Below are 22,499 nucleotides of genomic sequence, written 5' to 3'. Positions count from 1 at the left end.
TAGCGTACTCATCTGACTGAGGCCACTTCCTAGGATCTTCCTAGGTTCTCACACTTCTCCGCCATCAGTTGCTGAGAAACTCCCTATGATGCTAGTCATCTACCTCCTGAATATCGTCACATTCACTTGGTAACTGACTCCATCATCGGGAGTTCCACAAAGCACGAAGCAAGCAACATTCGGGTGTTGAATAAACACATATAATCCACTCTAGGTGATAACTCCCTCGCTTTACTCATACTCAAATGATATCACCGAACTCTGCAACTCTACCCCTGCAGGTATCTAGCTACTCTCTCGTTAGGCTTCACAATTTCTCATCTAGGTATCTCTCCTAGATTACTCCTCTACCCAAATCCATTCGTTACATAGGATTCCTACCGGATACTCTTACTCAACACATACTCGAAAGTGCATCATAGATGACAATAACTCCTAGGCTAAGGCATCACAAATCATGCCACTCTATTCCTAAAATATGAAATACCTAGCCTATCTCTAGCATGCATAATATCTCATAACATATTTCATAACACAAAAGCAATGGTATTTTGGGACATCACCGTTCGGGCTCTGGCTGATTGTACACACTGTTCCTTCACGCTTTCTCTTAGAAACTCTTGCTTGTTTTAGAAAAATCATTTATTTTGAAATTTTTCTCATTTCCTCAGTTTGAGTCCAGATATACCCGAAGGCACATCCGAATCCCTCAAACCAAGGCTCTGATAACAACTTGCAACACCGTAAATTTCAAAACAATTTTTATTTTGAAAACGTATAATTCTCAATACATATTTCACAAAATATCATCTATTAAAATCACAAAATATAGCTCCATGTTTAATAAAATGGTAATCTAGGATCCTCCTAACTCTTTCTTTGGTGTGTACAATCAAGCCGGTGCCATCCCGCGATCCTGAGAAGAAAAACCTGAAAGACATAACACATAACACGGTAATCATGAAGATTAGTGAGTTCCCCAAAACACCACATTCAACACAGATTAGCCACTCGAGGTTATAACTCTGTTTGACCCTCTGGTTAATATGTCTCAGTGGGACCCTCCAGTCCCACAACTTTGTGGATCGTCTGGTTCTAACTCTATAAACTCTGAAATATACATAGCATAAATCACATAGAAATAATAAAGTGTATCACATCATATATATATATATATATATATATATAACATACAAAATACTCTGTCACATAACCTTAATTACCACTCTAGGTAAAGTATAGTAAGAAGACTCACCTCGGGTAACTCGATAATCTTGAACTCTGAAAAAATTTGGTCTAGCCTTCGCCTAATCATATGAAATAAACACTCTTCATCAATACATCTCTTAAGGCTAGACTATTCCCTCTCTTAGTACTCTCAGAAGGGTAAAAGACCATTTTACCCTTCTCGTGGCTCAAAGACCCTAAAGTTGACCAAACCCTAAAATTGAACTCTCCAGGTTACGATGCGCGTACCAAACATGTATGTTGGGCGTACCCGATGTCCTCACAGAAACGGGCGCGCGTACTGGGATTACGCCCCGCATAACTCCCAGTTTCATACTCTTAAGCTCTTGAGGTCTTAAGCAGTTAAAACACACGTCAAACTTCTAGATCTGACCATTTCTAAGCCTCTTAATCCGTAAAGTTGGTGACTTTAAGCCTTTGCATGCCTGGACAAGTCATTAACACCCATAACATTCCATTTTTAACCCTAGAAATCTCATAACTCATGCATGACCCCATAACAACGACCAAGTTGGGATTTTTATGGATCTATAACACAAATATCACTGAAATGGGAAAGATCTAGGTCCATGGAGTCCATTACACTCATAAAGTCTCCACCTTTGGGACTTTTAACCCTAAAAATGGTCCATGCAACATCAAACCAAATAAAGAGAAAAGTTTTGAACTTTATACCTCTAGATGAAGCTCCTTCCTCTGAAGATCTCAGTTGCAAACTTGCACTTCAAGCCCTAGCCTCCATAAGCACCTCTCATTCTTCTTCACTAACACACCAAGGCACTTTTAGCTCCAAAACACTCACACTCAATCTAAGGACGATGGAAGGCTCTCTTAGGGTTTCAATCTCTGATATGGAGGCTGAGAAATGAGCCTTAGCATCCCTTATATAGTGCACAAGCCAAATATTTGGGTTTGCATCTGGGCCTGCAACGCCCAGCGTAACCCTGGGTACGCCCAGCGTACCCAGGCGAGTCTGCGTCCAACTTAAGCGCATGAGTACGCGCAGCATACTCCCCAGTACACCTAGCGTACTCATTGCTACAAGAACTCACTCAAGGGACTAATCTTGACAATTTGACAAAAGGGAAGGGTTCAATAGTTTTACCTAAATTTCGGGATGTTACACCACCTCATCTATATTCTCCATCTACATTCGCTTCATCAACGTAACCCTTGAGACTCTCAGAGATTACCACTGAGGTTTATGGTTACACAAACTCTGAGTTAATGATCTTAGAAGCGTACACCACGTGCTAAGTGAGACCCAAAATCCAACACCACTGCTGAATTGACGTTGAATATTTATATTCTAGAACTCACTTGTTACCAAATGAAGTCTCTTTTATTTTCTTGCATGATCTTTATGAAACTGTCTAACACCAAGGCATTTCTTCCCAAAAGATCCAGTTTATTTTTTGTTTTTAAGATTTCTATTATAAATTTTGTTACTTTCAAACTATCCAACCTACTTGTTCAACAGACCACAACGGTCTTACAAGTACTTCATCCAACGTTCGGCCTTATATTAAGTATCGATGTTCGGTTAAAGATTAACCACCCGCTGTAGCCTATGTTTAAAAAGAAACCTTTCAATGTTTCTTTAAAAACATTTGATCGTATTCTCACGGGAAACCACACAAGCACTTCAAGTCTCTCTTGACTTTGAAGGAAGAGATTCATGTCTGGGATCCTCTGCTCTATGTCGTATTTGACATCACTCACATCCCATATACTTATTGCTTTATTTCTTATTCTTTTGGCACCCTAATGCATGAAAATCTTCATGATTTTCCAAAATTCTGGTACGTGACAATTATGAGTTGTTTTTACTTTCGACTCCAACCATTAAATAGATTTATGGAAGCGAAAGGATATTATGTATCATGAATGAACAATAGATCGGGTCGATTGAATGGATAAGAAGTTGAAACGGGTTTTTGGATAAGTTCAAGAATGGGCGCGTGAAGTTGAAACGGCTCCTAAACCTTCTTCATGTAACGTCTATATGGGGAAACCAAGCTGTCAAATCCCGCTTTCTCAAGTGCTTTTTCAGAGATCGTCTCATCATTATGGCAGATTATTTCTCTCTCCTAGCAATCGTATATAAAGGAATCCTCGCACCACTATACCTTCGCACCACTCTCCAATTCTCTAAAACACACCAGTGATATTAAACTATTCATCTTATTCACGAGTTCAACAATGGCTGAATCTTCATCACTTCAAGATCAAACTGCATCGTCGTCATTACTCACGATCAAGCCCAATCAGAACATGATCATTCAGATGACTCCATTCCTGTATGATTCGTACATGCTTCAAGTCGTGGAATGTATCAAGAATTCTCCTCTGGTAATCGCTCTCACACAAGTGAAATCTGTTCCAATGCCGTTGCTGTCTCAGGTGTATTCTACAACGTATTATATCCAAACCAAGGAGAGAATCTACTTTCAGATTCTTACTCACAAGGCTTCCATCTCAAAAGGGCGATTTTGCTCACTACTAGGGCTTGCTGTAGACGCTTCAGTCATCTCTCCAAATTTCATTACTACGACTCAACTATTTTCTATGTTTTATGACATGGGCTACACTGAGGTGCTTACTACCTTCACCAAATTCAAGAAATCATGCTTACCTCCTCAATGGAATGGGTTACTCACTCTTCTACACAATAGGTTGGTTGAGCGTGTTGGTGGGTCTGATGGTTTGAACAAATGTTTTATGATAATTTTGTATGGTCTTTACAACAAACTTAACCTGGACTATGGTTCATTGATTTGGACCCAACTGGTGCAAAGCTTGAACTTTTCAACGAAACATTCAGAAATCCCGTGTGGTCGTTTTTGGACTCTTTTCACACGAAGGGCTATCAACTCTCTTGAGATTGCGGTCATGAAGGATGCTTTGCTCTCCTCTGTCTCAGGCTTTCATATAAAGAAAATCATAATAGCTTATCCAACCAGGTTCTTTCACAATGGTTCTATTCTGGAGACTATGTATCAGTGTGTCTCTTCATAGAATAAAGTTATGTCAGAATACAAACTGCTTCATCCCAAAAGTCCATGCAAATTAACTCTAGAGATGTAAGTTGCTCTTGATGAGGTTGAGAAGCCAGCTAAAAGAAGGAAGAAAGCCAATCCCAAGAAAGACACAACCGAAGGTCCCTCCTCCAAACCGTCCAAGTCCAAGAAAAGAAAAAGTGAAGCAGATGACTCTTCTACTCCAAAGAAAGTGAAGAAAATGGCACGGCGAAAACAAACGCCTTCACCTTCCTGTTCAGAAAAGAATGATGAGCAATCTACTGGTGAGGAAGAGGAAGAGCAGCATGAAGGTTCACCTTGGGGGAATACACCTCTATCTCCAACTCCAGAGAAGGTTGTTAATGATTCTATTCCTACTCCTCCTCCATCCCCACCCAAGACTATTGTTCCGGATTCGGATCCACCTCCACCTCCACCTACATCACAACCTTCTTCTATTATTACTCCACCACCGTCTATCAGTTCTACTCCTCTCATTACCACTCCATTACTACCTCCTATTTTTTCCCAAGCAACTTTCACCACTACACCTATCATCACCTCTACCACCGATTCTTCAGTAAAAGTCAACACATCTGATGTGGGGGCTAAGACTGAAGATCCTCCTAAAGTCACAACTGAACCAATTTCCCTAAATCCCTCCAGTGATTCTAATCCAATTCGTGGAGGAGCCAAATTTGAGTTTGATTCTACTTATTACAGTCCATACAGAATCCCAAGTGAAGAGGATTAATCTACTCCTGCGACCAAGTAGCAGATAGACAGTGTAAATGAAAATCTTGATGCACTGCTTGAGTCATCTAAGAAGTGCAATGATGTTGTCATGAAAGCCTTTCTGGATACTGCTTTGCACCAGTATCATGAAAGCCTTTCTGGATACTGCTTTGCACCAGTATCATTGCTGCAGTGGATGATTCTACTTCCTTGTGCAAGAACGCTACAGCTGATGTTAAGAACCTTATTCATGATTCCAATGTTTTCCTTGATTCTCTCAAGGGTCATGCTGAGATAAATGTTGCTAAGGTGAATGCATCGGTTGCTTCCCTATCTCAGTCTCTTCAAGGAGAACAAGCCAAATTTGAGACTCTTCGGTTTGATGTTTTTACGGATAACAAGACCTTTCTGGCATCTGTTAACTCTCGGTTAGACAAGCTAAATGTTGATTTCTAGGTGGAAAGGAAACTACGAGATGATCTTGCTCAACAGATCGCTATCAATGAAGTGTAGAAGGTTGAAATTGCCAGAGAAGAAAGAGAGATTACGCTGTTAAAAACCGAACGATCAGTTTTTAGAAGTTGTGTTGGGGATGTTCTTACTCAGCTGCACAATGTGATTCAAGCTCATGACCCAATTCTTACGCTTACCATTTGCAATCATCTAACCTCCAAACTCCTTCTAGCAATTGAACTCTTACGAGAAATGAAGGGTGTTTTGGAGAGGATGGCCACTCCGCAACAAAGGGGAAAAGGTACTGTGATCCCTCCTAATGTTAAACCAAAGGTGACTGTAAAAACCAAACCGAAGGATAATGGAGCTTCGGGTTCTGGTAATAAAGAAAAGAAGAAACATGTCATTGGGGAAGATGATGATAGTGAAGAAGATCAAGAAACTATTTCCGAGATCCTGAAGCGAAAGAAAAGGGATCAGGAGATAGATGAAAATCTTCGAATTGCAAAGGAAGAAGAAGAAAGAGAAAGAAAGAAGAAAGAAGAGGATGATGCACTGAGTTGCAAGAAGACGTTGTTCCCCCCTTGGACTAGGGAAACACTAATCAAAGAAGTTATAGAGTCTCCAAGCACATACTGGCTGGAACCTGTGACTTTGTTTGACTGTGATAATACAAGGGATTCACAGTTTGATATGCCTATAACACGAAAGGCATTCATTTTTCACTGTTTTGATTCGACTGTAGAAGCCCCTTCACATCATCCTCAGATGGACCGGGAACTTATTGATTTTTATCTTCAGTTCGTTCAGCCTCATTACCTGACCTGGAGCGCACAGAAAATTACAACAGTCAAAGTGCTGAAGCCTTTTCCTGCAGGGAAGTTCGTGAATGTTCAATTCAAAATAACATGAGGCTTAGATAACTCGGTGTCTTTGATTTCCCTGGCAGATCTTCCCAATTTGAATCCTCATGATTGGATCCTGCTGTTTAATATTTTGCACTGTAACGCGAAAGAGTATGAGTTGATCCTGAATCATCTGAAGAGGATGTTGGCTTCCTAAATCCATGAAGTTGCCAAGATGGATCAGGAAATAGCTTCTGTTTTAAGGAAGAAACTTACGGTGAAGCCTACTGCAAAGGCAGGAGATGTCAACAAAATGCGTCTTGGTCAGATTGACTCTGCTCACCTAACTGTTATGTTCACAATAACTAAAGGTGAAAAGTTTTTGTTTGCTCTTGTTGACAAGCACTTGTTCTCCACTGATTGCTTGGAATTCATTATCAATCTTGTTCATCGGTGTAAGGAGAATTCTTCTTTAGATAAGAAGAACTTCACGGACATGCTTCGGTGCTACATCACATTCAGTCAAACTCTTTTCGCCATCATACCAAGCGTGTTCAAGACTGTAAAGAAGTCTGCTGTAGCTCAACCGAACTGAGCTCTCAGCTCCATTGACACAAAGGGGGAGATTGTTATGTATTATGTGTTGCGTCATGGGCCATTCTTTTGTTTATCCGGTTTGGGCCTGCCCAACCGAGATTATAGATTAGGGTTACGTTATATATATAGTGCATGCATGTATGCCTTAGAAATACGATAGTCATTTATTATCTCTGCTGCATTGTAATCCTAAACACCTCTACAGTCGAAGTTCTTAATCAAACTCTTCTGAGGTGTTCAAATTAATCATTCGATATCAGTTAAACCATTCTTGTGTTCATCAATTCTTTACCTTTATTCTGCTTGAATCTAACGATCTTTAAGAAGCTTTTATTCCAACATAGTTCATATATGTTTTTTTAACTTTTTGTTAAATTTATGTAAAAACGAATCTTTTTCTCGAAATTCCGGAATTATTATTCGTATTTCGGACTTATTATTAAAATTATTAAGTTTTTTTTCCTTAAATTTTAGTTCAGAATCCGAAATGTTGCTTTGGAAACTTGAATACCACTCCGGAATTAGTCAAAAAAATATTGTCTTGGTTCGGAATACCTTATTTCGGACAAAGTGGTTATTTTTACAATAAATAAATACTTATTTTTTTCAAATACATATTAAAAAAATGGTTAGATTACTTAATTTCCCTATATTTAAACCCGATAAAACATGCTAGACTTTCCTAACATAATATACGGCATAATTAGCTAGACACAGAATGTCACTTGGAGAATAATTAAAGAGTGCTTGGAATAGTAGAAATTACTTAACAAATAAGAAATATCCAAGTAACTATACATATAAATATTGGATTATTAAATTTGGCATACGCTATCAAGGAAAGTATATAATTAAGCAAAAGTATGTTATTTAATTAGTAGCATATAATGATAAGAATTAGAATAATGCATAGCTTTTCAATGTGGTGGAATTTAATTGGAAAACCATCATCATCACTTTTGACCATTTCCCTTTTGTAGCCTTTTTCTCTTCACTCCGAAACTACAAGCAAGACATCATTTCTACATGTTTTTTTTTTCAATGTAAAAACTATAATTCAAAATAGATCCCAGTCCACAAGGCAGAAACTATATATCTTAAATTTTCTTGTTAACAGAAATTTTATTAGTTAAAACTTGAAGTAAAAAATTCTGTTAACAATGAAAATATATTGTATCTGGAAACAAAAAAATAAATAAATTTAAAGGTGTGTTTAATCACTAATAAAACTTATAAAATATTATAAAGCAAATAACACTCGATATCTCAATAATATGAAACAAACAAGAAGAAACCGGAAATTAGGATTAAATTCAAGAGATATCAATGTACTTTTGATTTGTTTAGTAGCCTCCCATGTCTTTCTATTAGAACATCGTTACTAGAATAAGAAAAAATAAGAGTATATTGCCACAATACTTGGGTAAAAATTTCCAAATACAATGCTTTCAAAAAAAAAAAAAAAAAAAAAACTGTTTTATTAGAAAAAAAATGAAAATAGGATGCTATCATCAAGTCCAAAATGTTACACCAATAATATATTTTCTATGAAATCAGACACAAACAATTAAGCATATGTAATTATACACCATGCAATACATAATTATATATTATATTCAAGGAGTAGTTTTCCGGGAAAAGTTTTAAAGGAAAATTTGGTATACGAAAGTTGACCAAATCTTTTAGCTTTTCCCAAAATAATAAAAGCCAACTCTTCACATAAACAGTTACAAAACTCCACCTAAATCAACAAAACAAAAAGGCAAATTAAAATATACTATAATTGCTTACGTTTGGTTCACTTCTTGTTACAAGTTCCAACTTCCAATTCAATAAGTTCCGATACAAAACCAAATTTTATTTTCCAAATTTGAAACAATATTTTAGCCTTTTAGGTTTTTATATATATATTTCAAATCTAAACAAACCCAAATAACTATTTTCACAATCCCATCCAAATTTGTTTTAACTATTTTGAACTTTTGGCCCGATTAATATAACATGTTAATAATCATCTACAATGAAACCAATTCAATCCCATCTTCTACACCAATTACAAGTTACTACAAATCCAATCAATTCCTCTATGAACCAAAATATTACTACTAAAAGCCATCGATCTTTCACCTTCCTCTTCTTCTCTATACTAACTACATACACTTGCAAAACTGAAGTAACCACCCTCACCTCATCTTGGTGGGGCCCCATCGGGTCATCATACACAAATAATGACACTTTTCACTTTTCTCTTGAATCTATACTGCTGAAGCCCAAAGTTACACACTAGCCCAATAACTTGTGAATCAACTTAAAACCATGTTTGAAGTTATTGTTAGGTCACTCACAATCTATTGAGCAAGTTTATCTTCTTGTATCCGTTGCAATAATTCCTCATAAGCTTTCAATGAAGTCAAAGTAAACCGTTCCATTGACTCGAAAACCCGTTGTAGACTCGTTTGCAAACTCCCGTTTTTACTCGTTTCACTTTGATAAACCGGATGCCCTAACGAGAGCCCGTTATTATTATTATCACCACCCGATGCATCCACAATCATTTTATCCAAAACTTGTAATCTTTTATGAATCTTTTGATCCTCTTTCTCAAAACTCTTAACATTTCTTTCCATATTTTTATCCCGTTCCCTCATCTCGACCTTATCCCGTTCCCATAACCGAAGAACGGACCCTGCAAACTCCCGCATCGAGTCCACCACTTCCTTGTCGGAGATTCGATTCATGGCTTGAGCCCATTGGTTACATATGATGAAGATAGCCGGTGCACCGAGTCGACCGGGTGAGTACGGGACAGGCCCGTCTACGGTTTCTTCGGGCTCGTACATTAGACATTTTAGAAGCCATTCGTTTAGTGATCTCACGAAACCCTTTTGAGCACCGAACCAACATGAGAAGCGTACGGCCCAGTTGAGAAGGTCGTGTTCGAGTTGCAGTGTGGCTTCGAGATTCGCATCGGTTACGTGTTTTTGAGATGTGATCACGTCGATACGCTTGGCGGCCGTGATTGCTAGACATTGAGTATGGTGGCATTCGTGTATAGATCGCCACATTTTTGTTAACCTAAAAATAATATACAGACAGACGACAGATGAGACTGTTTCTAGCTGATGTGGGACCCCAACTGTTACCAGACTAGGCTAGACTAGTCTAGTACCATGTGGGGTTGTTGATTTTTTTTTTTTCTGACAAAATTAGAAAAAGAAGAAAGTACCCTTCGATGAAGTCGTTTAATTGTGGCCATAATTCCTCATCTCTCAATTTGTTTATTTTGTCTGAGATCTTATCAACAACTTGAATTGCGATTCGAATTTTTGTCGAAAGACTTCTAACAAAAGTTCTTGTGGTATCAATTTTGTGAGGCTCGGCGCCTTTTTCATCTAATCCTGCAAGTCTTCGCTTCTTTTCTTCATGGAGTAACCGCATTTTCTCCTCAATCTATACCATATAAAGCAAAAGAATTTCCCATTATTGTCAAATATCACAATCAAATGGAAAATTTTGAACTACACCGTAAAAACTTGCCAAAAAACGAAACATTTCACATTTTACCATATGAAAGTAGTAAATAGGTATAATAGCGGAATGATGTATACATGATAATACATAAAGCATTAGGTTTGGGCTAAATAAGACTCAAAAAACTTATTCTAAAAGTTTCCAACAATGGGATATGAGAATATGAATAGCACATTATAAAGATGGTTAATTGGAATTCAAATGCTTAGATTCCCAAAAGCATATAACTTATGAAAAAAAAAATGGAATCTGAATGCTGGATTCCCATGAATCATATGATTTATTTGAAAGTTTCCGACATACAAAAAGAAGAATATAAATTCAATAATTCATCGACACAAACCGCAGGTTATAAAGGTAATTATAAACTATAAATGAAATGATAGTTACGCAACACAAAAGGGATATATGCAAGAAATAATATCCTTTTTTTTGTTTGTGTATTATAGCACCCTAGTTTTACTTTAGTTTATTACAAGTTACAACATTGTACTTTCAATCCTTTTCTTATTAAAGTATTTGAAAAATGCTTTATATAATTGTATTTCAATAACATTGCTATTCCTTGCATTTAACCCCAAATCTTTCCACTATTTGACATTTGATTGTTGAAATACGTACCTTAACTTCATCAAACAATTTCTTCTCCCATAAATACAGTTTATGTAGAGTTGATGAAAGATTCTTGGATTTTGTCAATAAATCAACATCTGTATCTAAAGTAGCAGGATCTGCTTGTGTTAGGGCTAATGAAGGGGTGAACACATTCAACATCTTGGATGGAACTACATAATTAAAAAATGGATTATTAGGTTTCTCAACCTTCATAGACAAAAAGTATAGTTCTTGTGAATTATTGCTTTATTAAAGAAGAAGGGATGAATAATTGATGAAAATAAGAAGTTAATTATTGCATATGAGAGAGAAAAATGGAACCTTGATAGGCGACATGTTTGCGATTATGTGGAACTTTTCCGACCTCAAGGATCTTGGATAATTCGTTGCCGGAGTCAGATGCACGATCGAATTGTGTTTGAAGTTCTTTCACGATTTCGGAATCATTCTGGAACACTAATGGCTTTTTTTTATTATCAACAACTTTTTTATCCACCACATGAACCTCATACTCCACCGGATCATCTTGTTTCGCCACCACTTTTGGTACACTCCGGTAATGGAGATCAGCCGCAGCTCTTTCTTCACTCTTTTCTTCAACCTCCGCAGCTGTCTTGCCATCGCCGCCACCTGAATCGGCACCGTCTTTATGACCATCACCACCGCCTCCACCGCCATCAACGAACTTCTGATTTCCGTGTACTTCTTTAACGACTTCCTGCTGGTATAAGTCTTCATCTTCTAAATCAGGAATCCCTTCTTCATCCCTCACTTCTTTAGAATCCTGACTCGGTGTATACAGAGGATAATAGCCCTCAAAAGTTTCAAACGGGTTCAAAAAGTCCCAGGATGTGCTCGGCGGCGGGGGAGGCGGAGGGGGAGGTTTCGAATTTGAAGACGACGCTTCCTCCTGTAAAACTGGCGGAGGCGGTGAAATACCGGCGTACGGTTGTTGTTGTTGGGAAGAAGAACCGAAAAATTCGCCGTAATTAGAGTAATCATTGTTGTAGGAGTATGTACTAGGGTTTTGATTATTGTAACTGTTGCTAGAATATGATGAGGTGGAAGCTTCGCCGTAACGTATAGGTTCCGAACTCATTGGTCTCTGCTGATACAGAACAGACGGCGTCGGTTGTTTTTTCATGTAATTCATTGTGTAACCACCTGACAAGTAACCGGCGGGAGGAAATCCAGCCGGAGGATAACCGGCGGGAGGATAAACAGCCGTAGAATAAGGATAAGCAGTTGGAAGATAAGAACCCTCTAGGGATTCGTGTTGATCGATGTAACTCAAATTGCCGTACCGCTGTTGATGTAGAGGTGGTGAGCCACCGTTCTCGGAGTGTAAATGAAGTGATTCGTCTTCGTCGCCAGAATCATCATCCGAATCGGTATGGAAATGAAGATGAGACGAACCGGAATTCGAATGCGAATGACGCTGCGCAACCACCGGAGCTGAGGTAACAGCCGGAGTCGGAAGTCCAGAAGAATCCCCCTTCCTTTGATCAGGAAGGTTGAGCACCGGAGACGAAAGGCCATCGCCACCGCCTGCGGCGGTGTACTGCAGATCAAAAAAATGGTGCAGCGAATCACCTACGGATTTTAGGGAATGAAAGTAAGCTAAATGGGCTTCAGCGAGAGCATAACGTTGGTGAATTGCTTCATCAAGAAACTGACATCTTTTCCGACACAAGGCCACCGCCGGCGAATCATCAGGCTTGGAACCCACACAACCCATAAAATAATTGGATTCTTGACCAAATGGAATTAAAAAATCATTACAGAAGTGAAACAAAATCAAGGACTTTAGCTATTGGAATCAAATGGTAAATCAAGAACAACCTAGCGGAATGAATTTAGGGATTTGAAGAGTGATATAAGGAATCTTTGACAGCCGGGAGTATATCGTCCGTTTGTAGAGAGAGAGAGAGAGAGAGAGAGAGAGAGATTACAGAAGGGGTTGGGCATCGTGAGTGTGCGTGTATAGAGAAACAGGGGGCCATACCTTTTTAAGGAAAGTTACAGTTATTGCCCTTCTACTATTCTAAATGTCCATCAATTCCCTTGACTCTTTCTTGACTAACATTCATATCCCCAAATATTGTTTTCAAAAGAACTGGTTTTGTCATCTAGAAAAGGCTAACGATATAGCTTGCTATCCGTTTGCTTTCAATCGATATGCATTGAACTATTGTAGTTGAATTCTTGAATATCGAATGAATGCAACTCCTATAAAATCATGTAATTTTTTTTTTGTATTCATAAATAAAATGCAAGTTTAGCATGTTTTGTTATGTTAAATTATTGTGGTATACGATTTATTTTATTGATCAATTTCTTAATTTAAACAATAATGTAGAATGTTTCAGCATGAGCACTCTCCTAAAATTTTGTACTTATATAATTTTTTATATTTTTATGGGAAGTGATTCGTATACAATAATTTTTATCTATACAAATTAATTCATGCTTTATGGGGTTGTACAATATAATACTTTAATGCACAATTTGTTGTGTATGGAAAAAATTTATTGTGTATGAATCAGTTCCTTATGTTTATATTTGTATACTTAGTTTCTTTTGTTTGAGGTCTTATACGAAAACGGTTTCTTTATGGTAGGAGCTACGGACCATCATATCTCATTCACTTTATTTATATAGGATCTGATTAATAGTGTTGTTATTGTTGTGATTTACGTATAACTAATGGAAGAAACATTTTATAAAAAGGAATTTGTCAAGTCTATCGTTTATAGGATTATGACAACTACCAAACTTAACAATGGTAACCTTATCAAACGAATCATAAGTTGAAAACAATGTGAAAATAAAGTGAAAAAAGGAAAAGTAGAACATGATTAAATGGTAAACATAACTTTTTTAGATTTCCAATTTTAAGTCACGTAATGACAAATATATGTGAAAATTTCCTTTCGAGACATCATATACATGTGTTATATCTCTTTTCATAATTATATAATTATGTTCAACGGGGGATCTTAGAGAAAGCCCGAGGGAGCCCGTGTTACCCTTTGAAAGAATTTGATGTATTGAAAATTTTTCTAGGATAGTGTAATTTTTCCTGCATGCTATCCGTAAAATTATATGTGATGCCCCCTATCATTATGTTCGAGGCCTACCACTAATTATGTCATGTATGAGTCATAATAAATAGATTCTGATAATCTTTGAGGCTATAATAAAATAGTGGTAATTTAAATATGTTTATTCGTGAATAATACTAATTATTAGTTGCTCATCTTAGTTTAATGTTAAGGTAATTATTTGTATAATTCACTCATATCATCCGAAAATACACAATATACTCTCCCTTTTATATTGTTTAAATTGAAAAATATTAATTTTAAGAACCATTAATTACCTTTATAGATATACTTATAATTAATTATAAGAGTTAACGTCATAAAATAACAATAAACAGGGAATTTACTCTTTAAATCGGTTATTTTTTATTTTTATTTTGAAAAAAATGATCTTCTTTAACGAGAATGTTCGAGTCATCTTACGCTCACCATGACTAATCTCACGTGTGAACATAAGGTTATGCATGATGAACAGCAAAATGTGTATTTTTTTAAAACGACAAAATTTGTTTTACTTAAAAATTAATAAATAAATAAACAAAATAAAAACCCCTACACTCACACAAACTATGTAGGAGTTTGTTATAAATAAGTTTCTCCAACTTTTAGAAAATGTTGGAACCTCTTTAGTATACTATTGGAAAAACTAGAAACCTCCTTAGGATAAAAACCGATATTAAACTATGTTATCCGACCCTTAATTTTAATACTTTTTATTTGATATTACCACTCTTAATGAACAAAATTCAACCAATAACTAGAGGCGGGTCTTTGGCATATTTGTATAAAGCATTTCGATAGTTTTTTAGTATTGATTCTATTTATTAATCGTAAAGGATAATATCAATTCAAAAATCAAAAGAGATATCCTTTGATAGCTAAAGTAATGATGTTGTATCAGTTAGTACAATAAAGTATAGGGGTGAAAGTGATAAAACAATTAAGTATGGTGGTGTAAATGAGAAATTTGTTGGACTCTCGAGTTGTTGGTGCTTGCGTCCGTGCGTCTGCTTTGTTGACATGGAACCCAACTTTGACGTTCAGTCACAACTCATAACCCACTTCAATTCTACCACTACTACTACTTGATCAATTTGGAGTCATACGGGTAGAATTGTCATTTCAACTCAAGTTAGCTTTAAATACTTGTACTTTGACTGCCTTTGAAATTATAACTTCTTTTGATTTAACACTCATGTTTCTTTTTAAGACTTCAACTTTCACTTCATTCAAAATCATAACTTCTTTAGATTGGACTACCAATAGAGTATATTTGATGGTCCCTGTTTTATTATTTGCTTCTAACTTGTTAATGGATAGCCACAAAATATCAACAAATTTGGAAATATAGTAAAATAATCGATATTTAGTGATTTATTATAGAATCTACTTTTTCTAATAAATGAAACCTAAAAATTTGTATCAGTTTTTTAAAATATCTATTTGAAACGTGATATTTTTCTATGATTTTTATTATTTTATTTTCTTTGATAACAAATAAAATTCGATTCAAATCTTGAAAATACAAAATCATATCCTAATAACATTATTATGTTTATTTTGCTTAACAAATTAATTCATAATTAATTAAAGTTCTGAATATTTTGTTTTTTTTTTTTACATTTATTATTTTTTATCTATATAAAATTTTTAAATATACCGACCGTAGTTTTCACGGGTTATAACCTAATAATTATATATTCCATAAGCTAATGGATACGATGTCTTTCGCCTATTAAAATTTGGTGTCATAGGCATATTACGTTTGTCAATTTTTGTCTATGAATAAAATGTGGTGTCATTATTGTCTATTAATTTTTCTTTTTTCAAATTAAGAAAATAATAACATTTAATAAAAATCATAAAAATTAATTAAAATAAATCTAAAGTTTTCAATCTTTTATTTATCTTAGAAACGTTATTACAAGCTTCTTTTTATTAAATCTTACGATAAAAATTATTTTAAAACTTTATATAAAAGGTTGTCATGGCATTTAAAAATAAATATATAATTTACCTTTTGCTTTATATAATGCATTGCTAATATTGCAAAATTTTCCTTTTATGTATTTAAATATTTAATTATCCTTCCTAATAAATGAAAATATTTTTACCATTTGTCTCATTCTCTTTCATTTTGACACATGTCATTTTCTAAGATTTTTAAAATTATTATTTTCCACTTATCATTTTTTGAGAATTTCTATTTTCTTAAAATAAATTTCCAAAAAATTCTAATGGGTTATATATATATATATATATATATATATATATATATATATATATATATATATATATATATATATATATATATATATATATATATATATGTAAAGTTATCATTCTATTAATTTGATAATAAATTCTCATAAATGCTCCAAAAGATTACATTTTGTTATGGAAAACAGTATTTTATAAAATATTTAATGTTTATATATTCATATTAAATTTTTATTTTTTATAAAAAAACCCGCGTAATACACGAGGTTCACACCTAATATACTAATATACACGATATTATGGGGAATAGAGAATAAATATATAATGTTCCACTCCTTGCATAATTTATCTTTGGTCAAAGAATACGAATCGGTAGAATTAGATAAAAAAAAAGTACATCTATAACAACATCGTATTGTTACTTGAAATCCGACGGCATTACAATGTATTGCATGCTTTTCAAAAGACTTCAAGTATACCTTGCGGCAAAGTGGGCATATCCCGTCAACCGCAAACAATAGAATAATAACGCGATACTTGAGGATAACACGATACTCTACTATCGACATATGTTGGCCAATACCATTTATAAAGATAGTCATACAAAGATCTTGAGCATGTGGTGCTCATAGAAACTCAAAAAACTATATATATATATATATATATATATATATATATATATATATATATATATATATAAGTCATGTCGAATAGTACTTCCATATCTTGAGAAAGGTTACTAAAAATAGCACTCGCTAATGCATGTTGGGTTTTAGGAGGGACGATGTGCCTTATTAGTGAAATCGTTGATGTGAAAGCCTAAAATTGTATCACGAGGACAAGCGACAAGAACAAACATAATCAAAATCTGTAACATTCAAAATTTCAAACCAATTTAAACTTTGTAAAACATGTTGAGTTCATCAAAATATTACAACTTTGTTTTCAAAGTATTAATTATCAGAGTTTTATTCCAGAAACATAAACATAACAGGAGGAGCTGTACGATCACGCCTTTGCCTTGCCGCGATCCCTTGATGTACCTAAAACAATAAACTGAAACTGTAAGCCCAAAAGTTTAGTGAGTTACCCCTAAAATACCGATACACATACAGTCCACATAACCATGACAACAATATCATATCATAGCAAACTAAAACAGAACAACACGTAACGGCTCCACAACTCTACAGATTGGAATACCCCTGGGCCCACAGTGTGAGTCTGGAATGCCTATCGAGCCCTCAACTCACATCTAGATTGCCACCGAGCCCTCAGTACGAGTCTGGAATGCCTACCGGGCCCTCAACTTGTATCTGGAATGCTCCCGAGTCCTAAGTATGAGTCTGGAATGCCTATCGGGCCCTCAGCTCATATCTGGAATACTCTAGGGTTTGTTGGCTACCGCATGGAGCAGTACAACCTTAACCCAACCCACATAACATATACCATAACTACTGAATATGCAATAATCATATAACATCACAGGTAGTCCTATAGGTATACCTAACTGGCCTAACCACTAGCATGCAACACAACTCATACTCAACATGTAACACTACTAGGATAACATATCCAATGGGCCGGCCTTGGTGCCTTAGACCCCTTAGTATAGTCAGGATAACTCACCTTGTAAATGTGAACTCGGTAGATAATCCTAACTCTCCGATCACTTGCCAAGAACTCCACTACCTATTACCATAGTACGAATATACCCATAAGTCCTCATCCTTACAAAGTATTCCATAAACAAACTAGTTAACCCCTGGTCAAAGTCAAAGTCCTCAGTCAAGGTCAACAGCCGATATTGACCTCAACTTGTCGAGTACCCTCGGCTACTCGTCGAGTTCCTTGAAGCACATTCCTACTCGATGAGTCATCAGAGTGACTCGTCGAGTTCCTTTGATTTGCAATCAAACTTTAAGGCCACCCGTCGAGTTTCCTCCTAGCGACTCGACGGATACACACGTATACATATCCTGGAGAAAACTCATCCGACTCGCCGAGTTGTTCTTCAACTCGTCGAGTCTCATGGAAATCTTCATCGGACTCGCTGAGTTGTTCATCCAACTCGTCGAGTTCTCGAACATATTCATGCGACTCGTCGAGTCGACCTTGCGACTCGCCGAGTTCCTTTAGTCCTTAAGCCATACAGTCTCATTTAAGCCATGCAATGGCTCCAAATTACAAATCCAAGCTTCCAGGGCATGCCTTTCACGTAAAGTTCCAAACTTTACGTGCATGTATGGCTAAAAAGGTTCTTAATGCCAAATCTAAGCTCTTAATGGGGTTTCATGCACAAGGGGGGGCCTCAACCACGACCAAGACAGGAACTTTATGAGTCTAGAACTTGGGAAAGGTCCAGATCCGAAGTTACAACTTCAGATCTAGCTCATGTATTGCAATATCACCTTACTCAAACCATAAAAACCCTAGATCTCCACTATATGAGGTCTAGAAGGAAAGGAAATAAAGATATCGACTTGATGCCTTCAATGGATGCTAACTGAGGTAAATTTCGGATTTCCACTTCTTCCTTGCTCTTGTCCTCTTATTCTCCAAGTTCTTCCTCCCACAAAATCTTCCTTCTAAGCTTACAATGCATAAGAATGACACAACACACAGGTTAGGGTTTCTATGAGCTCCCAAGGACTTCAAGGAGGCGAAATGAGGCTTATGCCTCCTTAAATAGAGTGCAGAACCCCGAGATTTAGGGTTTCATCTGCCAGCTCCTACTCGTCAAGACCCTTTATGGACTCGGCGAGTAGGTCACTAAATATGCGATCCCGCCTCGCTGCTACTCGACGAGTAGGGAACCCTTAACTTGTCGAGTAGGCCTTAAAACCAAAGAGATTCTTACTTAATCCATACCTGAGAATCGGGGCGCTACAATTCTCCCCCACTTGAACTAGACTTCGTCCTAGAAGTCTTCTGGAATAAACAACGCTGGGTAGTGCTCACGCATCTCTGCCTCTGGCTCCCATACCCACTCGGATCCCCTCCGATGTTCCCACTACACTTTTACCAAAGGTATCTCATTGTTCCGAAAAATCTTTTTCTTCCTCTCCCAGATGTCCACAAGCCTCTCCACGTAGTTCAGGCGCTCATCAACCTGAATATCATACAACGATACAACCACCTCCTGGTCCATGATGCACTTTCATAACTACGAGACATGGAACGTGCTGGCTAAGCTCCTCCGGAAGCTCAAGCCTATAAGCTGCCTTGCCAACCCTGGAAATGACCCTGAATGGCCCAATATATCAAGGGCCCAATTTTCCCCTCTTCCTGAAGAGGATCACACCCTTCCAGGGCGAGACCTTCAGGAGTACCATATCACCCACCTGAAATTCTAACTCAGATCGGCGTTTGCTGGCATAACTCTTCTGCCAACTCTGAGTGGTCTGCAGTCGCTGCCTGATCTGCCGAATCTTCTCAGTAGTTTGCAAGACCACCTCCATCCAACCCATCACCCTGTGACCAACCTCACCCCAACAAAATGTGTTGCGACACCTCCACCCATCCAACAGCTCAAATGGTGGGGCGCCAAGACTAGAATGATAGTTGTTGTAGGCGAACTCCGCGAGCGGTAGGTGAGAACCCCAACTTCCACTGAAGTCAATGACACACGCCCTTAGCATATCCTCGAGGGTCTGAATAGTCCGTTCGCTCTGTCCGTCTGTCTGCGGGTGGAATGTTGTGCTGAAGTGAAATCACGTGCCCAGCTCCTTGTGAAATTTCTGCCAGAAGCGGGAGGTAAACCTGACATCCCGATCAAAGATAATGGAAACGAGAATCTCATGGTGAGACACGATCTCGCGAATGTATACTTCGGCCAACTTTTCGGCCGACGAACTCTCCCGTATGGCCAATAAATGGGCACTCTTGGTCAATCGATCCACGATGACCCAAATGGCATCAAACCCCTTCATCATCCTTGGTAGCTTTGTGATAAAGTCCATCGTGATCTGTTCCCATTTCCAGATGGGAATCTCCAGGGGCTGCAGCTTGCCATGCGGCCTTTGATGCTCGGCCTTGACCATCCTACAGGTCAAGCACCTCTCGACGTACCAAGAAATATCACACTTCATACGCGGCCACTAGTAGCTCAAACTAAAATCTCGGTACATCTTGGTGGCCCCAGGGTGAATAGAGAAGTGAGACTTATGAGCCTCCTCCATAACCATTTGCCTAACCCACCCAAACATCGGAACCTAAACCCGACCGCATCGGGTCAGTAATCCCCAAGTATCCTGCACGAACCTGGTATTCTCACCCTTGATCCTCTCCAGCTTCCAGTTCTTCGGTCGTATGCCCTCTATCTGAGCATCTCTGATCAAACTCACAAGCGGGAATCCACCGCTATCCTCATACATGTCGCAGGGGTGGAAGACCCATCCGACTTGTGGCTCAGAGCATCCGCAACGACATTTGCTTTACCAGGGTGGTAATGGATCTCAAAATCGTAGTCCTTGACTACATCCATCCACCTGCGCTGCCTCATATTCAAGTTCGGTTGATCCATGATGTGTCTCAAGCTCGTGTGATCTGTGTAAATGGTAGAGTTGACCCCATAAAGGTAATGTCTCCATGTCTTGAGGGAGAACACCACTGCCCCCAGCTCCAAGTCATGTGTAAGGTCTCTTGTCTCATGCGACTTCAGCTACCGCGATGCGTAGGCTTTCACTTGTTCCCTCTGCATGAGGACCGCTCCTAAACCTTTGATGGATGCATCATAGAACACCACAAAATCCTCAACTCCCTCCGGGAGTGTCAAGACTGGTGCCTCACACAAACACTGACGGAGGGTCTCAAACACCCCCGGCTGCTCGGGGCCCCACCGGAAATCCACCCCTTTCCTCATCAGACGAGTGAGGGGTACTGCAATTTTGGATAAATCCCGTATGAATCTCCGGTAGTATCCTGCTAACCCTAGAAAACTCCTAATATACAAGGGAGATTTTGGGACCTCCCACTGCATAACTGCCTCGATTTTGGCCGGATCAACCAAAATCCTATCCTGGTTGATGAGATGTCCGACGAACTGGACCTCTCGCAACCAAAACTTGCACTTTGAGAACTTGGCGTAGAACTGTTCTTGTCTCATGACTCCCAATAACTCTCGCAGATGCTCCTCATGCTACTCTTGGGTCTTGGAATACACCAAGATATCATCTAAAAACACTATGACCGAGCGGTCAAGCATCGGTCTGCAGACCCGATTCATTAGGATGATAAACAGTGCTAGCGCGTTGGTGAGCCCAAACGGCATCACCACGAACTCGTATGGTCCATAACGAGTTCGGAACACGGTCTTCTCCATGTCCTCCTCTCTGACCCTGACCTGATGATACCCAGACCTCAAATCTATCTTGGAAAACTAAGATGTGCCCTGCAACTGATCGAAGATGTCGTCTATCCTCGGGAGTGGGTAACGGTTCATCACTGTTAACTTGTTAAACTCCCAATAATCAATGCACTTCTGGTGCGAACCGACCTTCTTCCGGACAAAAAAAGTCAGCGCTCCCCATGGAGAACGGCTAGGTCGAATGAACTGCTTGCCCAGCAGTTCCTGTAGCTGCGACGACAGCTCCTGCATCTCTGGTGGTGCCAATCGGTATGGTGCCTTAGCGATAGGGGCCGCACCTAGCACCAGGTCGATCCTAAACTCGACCTGCCTCTCCGGAGGTATCCCTGGCAACTCCTCCGGAAACACATCTGCAAACTCCCTGACCACTGGTACGTCGGAAACCGAATTCTGGTCCCTGACTCCTGTATCTACCACATACGCTAGATAACCCATACACCCATGCTGAATGTACTGCCGAGCCCTGGCAGCTGAACAAAACTCTAATCCTACTCTGGTGCCCTCACCATATACAACTAGTTCTCCCCCACTAGGGTTTCGAACCACCACTCGCTGACCTTCACAATCGATCATATCACCGAACCGACTAATCCAATCCATACCCACAATCACGCACACCTCCCCCATGGGAATCGGAATCAAATCTATCGGAAAGGACATCCCAAAAATCTCCAAGTCACACCCTTGATAAATCGAAGAAGCAGAAACCCCGTGTTCGTTAGCGATCGATACTCGCAACGGACACTCTAACTCACCCACTGGT

General features: G+C 38.3%; 1 protein-coding gene across 1 annotated transcript; it reads right to left on the bottom strand.

The window, feature by feature from the left end:
* Positions 1 to 8,857: 8,857 nt before the first annotated feature.
* LOC145008747 (DNA-directed RNA polymerase subunit beta, putative (DUF630 and DUF632)) lies at positions 8,858 to 13,022 on the bottom strand. Its single transcript, XM_078967358.1, has 4 exons — positions 11,366 to 13,022; positions 11,051 to 11,214; positions 10,125 to 10,348; positions 8,858 to 9,973 (listed from the first exon to the last, which is right to left on the bottom strand). The coding sequence occupies exons 1-4, from the start codon at positions 12,780 to 12,782 to the stop codon at positions 9,247 to 9,249; spliced, it is 2,532 nt and encodes an 843-aa protein (XP_078823484.1). The 5' UTR covers positions 12,783 to 13,022; the 3' UTR covers positions 8,858 to 9,246.
* Positions 13,023 to 22,499: the final 9,477 nt, after the last annotated feature.

The sequence above is a fragment of the Lactuca saligna genome, chromosome 8, assembly GCF_052625555.1.
Source record: "Lactuca saligna cultivar CGN05327 chromosome 8, ASM5262555v1, whole genome shotgun sequence".
Classification (NCBI taxonomy): Eukaryota; Viridiplantae; Streptophyta; class Magnoliopsida; order Asterales; family Asteraceae; genus Lactuca; species Lactuca saligna.
The sequence above is the reverse complement of the archived record's forward strand: the minus strand, read 5'-3'. Positions and strand labels throughout refer to the sequence as shown.